General features: G+C 48.3%; 1 protein-coding gene across 1 annotated transcript; it reads left to right on the forward strand.

Annotated features, from left to right (window-relative positions):
- Nucleotides 1-922: 922 nt before the first annotated feature.
- Nucleotides 923-5,615, forward strand: pfdn6 (prefoldin subunit 6; the record flags this gene model as incomplete). Its single annotated transcript, XM_068026089.1, has 2 exons — nt 923-1,047; nt 5,066-5,615. Coding segments are annotated over 2 exons (246 nt in total), but the record flags the coding sequence as incomplete, so codon positions are not given.
- Between the last annotated feature and the right edge of the window lie 695 nt (nt 5,616-6,310).

Here is a 6,310-nt window from a genome sequence, read left to right on the forward strand (position 1 = left end):
CAGTGGCTTATGTATTGGGCAGCAGGATTAAACTGCATCCAGCTTTCCATCTGTTTGTGATGATCCTTCTGTCGTAGCTGGCTCCTACGCACTCCTTTCTCACACTTCCTTGGAAAAGTGGGAGTAGCTGGGCAGTATTCGAGGTTGAGGACTGCACACTGAAACTTGCCATTCCTTCCTTGTATCTGCGCAATTTTCATTGCCAATGGGTTGTTAGTTTTCCTGTTCTTATTCCCAGATACATTGCAGTTCTTCACTCGGTGGCTTGTTTCGAGAGCGGAGTACTAGGGGAGAGCACTCATTGAACAATGACTGTGGGAGAATTTGAGACTAGGGGGTGGGGTCAATCTGGACCATCTGTTGGATCATTCTTGTCCAGAGAAAGTCACTGACCATGTTGCAAAGGGTTAGAATGGCTTTAGTCGCTTCATATTTGATAGGTTGGTTTCAATAGCGAGTGCTAGTCCCTTTCAGGCTTGACCTTTTTGTCCTGAGGTTTATGATCATCTCAGTTCATGAGCCTGCAGTACTCAGCTTGAAACTCCCTCAAGCCAGTTCGCTGGTGCCAGTGAAACCAACTGCTTCACCAGAGTCCGAAGGGAAGGAAAGCTGTCATCCTTACCTCAGTCTGGGCATAAACGTGACTCCCGTCCCACCCCAACATGGTTGACTTTCAACTGCCTTCTGGAATTGGCCCAGCAAGCTCCTGGGTTGGCCCATAATTGCTGCCCTTGCCAGTGATGTCCGTGTCCAGGGATTGACTTTTTATTTTTGTGAGGTTGCTGCAGGGTTGTTGCTGTAACTGTGACGCTTAATGTGGCTCCATTCGGTTCCCACAAGGCTGGGTCATGACTCCTGCAAAGGTGAAGGGGGCAGAAGGCTGGCTTCCTCACTAATGACCCTTTTCTTCTTTTCTGCCCAGGAGTTGGACCTCTTGGAATCAACAAACACCGTCTTCAAGCTGATTGGTCCAGTTCTGGTCAAACAGGACCTGGAGGAAGCAAAGTCGACCGTGGCCAAACGATTGGAATATATCAACGGAGAAATGTTAGTTGCCATGCTTCCACTACACTGCCCACACCTTCTGTTCACATTCCAACTGGAAACTATGTCTGCTCAATTCTGTATCCTGTAACATTTGAGATTGGACCTTTTAATGTCCTCAAAAATAAACCAACCCTTGACTCCACTATCCTTGCACACTACCATCCCATCTCCAACCTCCCTTTCCTCTCCAATGACCTTGAAGGTGTTGTCGCCTCCCAAATCCATTCCCAGCTTTCCCGGAACTCCATGTTTGAATCCCTGCAGTCAGGTTTCCGTCCCTGCCACCGTACCGGAACAACTCTTATCCAAGTCACAAATGACATCCTACGTGACTGTGACAAGGGTAAACTTTCCCTCCCCGTCCTCCTTGATCTATCTGCACCCTTTGACAAGGTTGACCACACCATCCTCCTCCAATGCCTCTCCACTGTCGTCCAGCTGGGTGGGACTGCTCTCACCTGGGGTTCCATTCTTATCTATCTAATCACTTGCAATGGCTTCTCTTCCTGCTCCCACCCCATTACATCTGGTGTCCCCCCCCCCCCCCCCCACCCCACAGGATCTATCCTTGGTCCTCCTCTTTCTTATTTACATGCTGTCCCTTGGTGACATCATCTGAAAGCACAGTGTTAGTTTTCACATGTACACTGACGACACCCAGCGCCTCTCAGACTGCTTGTCTGACATCCAGTACTGGATGAGCAGAAATTTCCTCCAATTAAATATTGGGAAGACCGAGGCCATTGTTTTTAGTCCTCGCAACAAACTCCGTTCCCGAGCTACCAACTCCATCCCTCTCCCTGACAACAGTCTGAGGTTAAGCCAATCTGTTCGCAACCTTGGTGTCACATTTGACCCCGAGGTGAACCTCCGACTTCATATTCACCGCCATCACTAAGACCGCCTATTTCAATCTCTAACATTGCCCGACTTCACCCCTGCCTCCGCTCATCTGCTCAAACCCTCATTCATGTCTTTGTTACTGCTGAACTTGACTATTCTGACGCACTCCTGGCTGGTCTCCCACCTTCTCTCCGTAAGCTTGAGGTCATCCAAAACTCTGCTGCCTATGTCTGAACTCGCACCAAGTCCCAGTCACCTCTTCTGTTACATTGACTCTCAGTTAAGCAATGCTAGATTTAAAAATTCTTATCCTTATATTCAAATCCCTCCACGGCCTCGCCCTTCCCTATCTCTCTAATCTTCTCCAGCCGCACAACCCTCCGAGATCACTCTGCGCTCCTCCAATTCTGGTCTCTTCCTGAATTTAATCACTGTATTGGTGGCTGTATTTTCAGCTGCCTGGACCCCAAGCTCTGGAATTCCCTCCCTAAACCTCTGCACCTCGCTTTCCTCTCTTTAGAAGCTCCTTAAAACCTCTTTGATCAAGCTTTTGGGGGAGGCAGGTTTAATTGTGGTTAGGATCTGGAATGCACTGAGAGTGTGGTGGAGGCAGGTTTAGATTAGATTAGATTAGAGATACAGCACTGAAACAGGCCCTTCGGCCCACCGAGTCTGTGCCGAACATCAACCACCCATTTATACTAATCCTACACTAATCCCATATTCCCAACAAACATCCCCACCTGTCCCGATATTTCCCTACCACCTACCTATACTGGTGACAATTTATAATGGCCAATTTACCTATCAACCTGCAAGTCCTTTGGCTTGTGGGAGGAAACCGGAGCACCCGGGGAAAACCCACGCAGACACAGGGAGAACTTGCAAACTCCACACTGGCAGCACCCAGAAGCGAACCCGGGTCCCTGGAGCTGTGAGGCTGCGGTGCTAACCACTGCGCCACTGTGTAATTGTGGTTAGGATCTGGAATGCACTGAGATTGTGGTGGAGGCAGGTTTAATTGTGGTTAGGATCTGGAATGCACTGCCTGAGAGTGTGGTGGAGGCAGGTTTAATTGTGATTAGGATCTGGAATGCACTGAGATTGTGGTGGAGGCAGGTTTAATTGTGGTTAGGATCTGGAATGCACTGAGATTGTGGTGGAGGCAGGTTTAATTGTAGTTAGGATCTGGAATGCACTGCCTGAGAGTGTGGTGGAGGCAGGTTTAATTGTGATTAGGATCTGGAATGCACTGAGAGTGTGGTGGAGGCAGGTTTAATTGTGATTAGGATCTGGAATGCACTGAGAGTGTGGTGGAGGCAGGTTTAATTGTGTTTAGGATCTGGAATGCACTGAGTGTGGTGGAGGCAGGTTTAATTGTGGTTCGGATCTGGAATGCACTGAGAGTGTGGTGGAGTCAGGTTTAATTGTGGTTCGGATCTGGAATGCACTGCCTGAGTGTGTGGTGGAGGCAGGTTTAATTGTGATTAGGATCTGGAATGCACTGAGAGTGTGGTGGAGGCAGGTTTAGTTGTGGTTAGGATCTGGAATGCACTGAGATTGTGGTGGAGGCAGGTTTAATTGTGGTTCGGATCTGGAATGCACTGAGAGTGTGGTGGAGGCAGGTTTAATTGTGGTTAGGATCTGGAATGCACTGAGAGTGTGGTGGAGGCAGGTTTAATTGTGGTTCGGATCTGGAATGCACTGAGAGTGTGGTGGAGGCAGGTTTAATTGTGATTAGGATCTGGAATGCACTGAGAGTGTGGTGGAGGCAGGTTTAATTGTGATTAGGATCTGGAATGCACTGCCTGAGAGTGTGGTGGAGGCAGGTTTAATTGTGATTAGGATCTGGAATGCACTGAGAGTGTGGTGGAGGCAGGTTTAATTGTGGTTAGGATCTGGAATGCTCTGCCTGAGAGTGTGGTGGAGGCAGGTTTAATTGTGATTAGGATCTGGAATGCACTGAGTGTGCAGTGGAGGCAGGTTTAGTTGTGGTTCGGATCTGGAATGCACTGAGAGTGCGGTGGAGGCAGGTTTAGTTGTGGTTAGGATCTGGAATGCACTGCCTTAGAGTGTGGTGGAAGCAGATTCAATCGAGGCTTTCAAAAGGGAATTGGACTATTATCTGAAGAGAAAACACTTGCAGGGTTACATGTTAAAGATGAGGGAGTGGAACTAGGTGATTTGCTGTTGCGGAGAGCCAGCAAGTACACAATGGGCCGAATGGCCGCCTGCTGTATTGTAACTCTTATAGCAGCTTATAGAATTAGAGGTTATTCAGTCCTGTCTGTTTGTGTCGGGGAAATGCATAGAGAGATAGCAAGCGACGTCAGACAAGGCAAGCAGCAGTTTCACTGTGTTTTAAACCAGGATGTTTCCCCTTGGGGGTGGGGGGGGGGTAGCTTTCTGCCCTGCCTCCTTTACAGGGTGGGGAAGGGAGGGGTGGAAAGTTGAGAGGCCTGCATTTTTAAAAAGTTGGAGGTCACGTTGCAGAATGGCAGGTTGTTTTGTCATCAACCCTGTCGGCTTTTGCCCAGCCGAGCTGCGGCAAACAGGAAGGCAAATGGCAGGTTGGCCTTTATTGCAAGGGGATTGGAGTACAGGAATAAGGAAGTCTTGCTACAATTGTGCGGGGTTTTGGTCACACCACACCTGGAGCACTGTGTGCTGTTTTGGTCTCCATATTTAAGGAAGGATATACCTGCCTTGGAGGTAGTGCGGCGAACAGTCACCTTGGGTTGAGAGGGTTGTCCTAGGTTGAGAGGCTGAGTAAATTGGGTCTATATTCTCTGGAGTTTAAAAGAATGAGAGGTAATCTCATTGAAAGATTCTGAAGGGGCTTGGCAGGGTAGACACCGAGAGGTTGTGTCCCCTGGTCGGGGAATCCAAAACACGAGGACACAGTCTCAGGATAAGGGGGCGGTCATTTAGGGCAGAGATGAGGAGGAATTTCTTCACTCAGAGGGTTGTGAATCTTTGGAACTCTCTACCCCAGAGGGTTGTAGATGCTCAGTCATTGACTATGTTCAAGTCGGAGATTGATAGATTTTTACGCAAGGAATCAAGGGACATGAGGAGTGGGCAGGAAAGTGGAGTCGACCATGAGCTTGTATTTGGCGCAGGCTGGAGGGGCCGAATGGCTTCCTGTTTCTTATGTTTTGTTCCCCCTTTTCAGAAAGCGATATGAAGGGCAGATGAGAGACCTGGAGAAGAAGTTAGAGCAGCACAGAGAGACACTCGCTAAACTGCAACAGGATTTCCAGAAAGCAGAGGGAAAGACCCCCATCAAAGTGTGACCCCTGTGATCTCCCCCCACACACACACTCCTGCCAGCAACACGAGGAACCCTAACTCTTTAATAATAAATGATTAAATCCTGGTTCCGAGGAGACTTCCTCATGCAGGTTTGTAGAGGCTGCCCTCGAGAAAAAGGATTAAACGGTGCATGGGTTTAATGCATTACGTTCTGAGGCCTAAAGCGGTTTGTCGCTTCCGAGAAGGGTCATTGTTCTTATTTAAGTACCTTTTGACTCGGGGAAGGGGGAGTGCTGTAGGGAAGAGTGGCTGTGTATTTTTCTGAGTTTAGTTTCCTCTAAGATGTAATCTGTCGGACGCTAGTCAGCACTGAGACAGAGCATGTGATGTTGAATGTGTGATGAAATTTTATCCAATTTGTTCTTCGCCTCAAAAAAACAATAAAGTTGCCAAGCAGTTGTCGTTCCCAAGCTCTGATGTAGTTTGTTTGAGGCTCCCGGCTTTCTGGCTGCAAGCTTGAGCTGGTTCTGGAAAATTCTAATCACTGGGTATTCCATTGTGCATTAGATCGCTTTCGTAAAGAGCCAACACAGGAGTGGTGGGCCGAATGGCCCCCGCCTGTGCTGTATGATCCCAAGAAACGATGCTCTTCATGTTAAGTGCACCAGGTCAGCTGTAAACTCAAGGTTAACAGCGACAAACGTAGAATACAGCTCTGACGAGACAGCATCAAACTGAAACGTTAACTCTGTTTCTCTCTTCAGTGATGCTGTCCGACCTGATGGGCATTTCCAGCATTTTCTCCTCCTATTCCGTGGGGTCCCGGTTGCGTTGCCCGAACAAGCAGTCGGGTTTTCGTACACAAGACCTCAAGATGAAAGTAAAATAAAACAGCAGTAAATGTTGGAAACACTCAGCAGGTCTAGCAGCCTCTGTGGAGAGAGAAACAGTTCACGCTTCATCAGAAGGAACTAAAGTTTTTATTTATGTATTTGAATTTGCCCTGAATATGTCTGCATCTGAGGCGGCCACTTTAGGTGACAGATCATTGTCAGCTTGGGTTGGTGAGTAATGCTCTCCGTCAGAAGGTTCTTACCCCTTTATTTCATTCATTCCTTGGTGTCGTCATCTTCCCAGAAGGTTGATTGCCATGAATCTCCACCTC

Source organism: Heterodontus francisci, unplaced genomic scaffold, assembly GCF_036365525.1.
Source record: "Heterodontus francisci isolate sHetFra1 unplaced genomic scaffold, sHetFra1.hap1 HAP1_SCAFFOLD_1029, whole genome shotgun sequence".
Classification (NCBI taxonomy): domain Eukaryota; kingdom Metazoa; phylum Chordata; class Chondrichthyes; order Heterodontiformes; family Heterodontidae; genus Heterodontus; species Heterodontus francisci.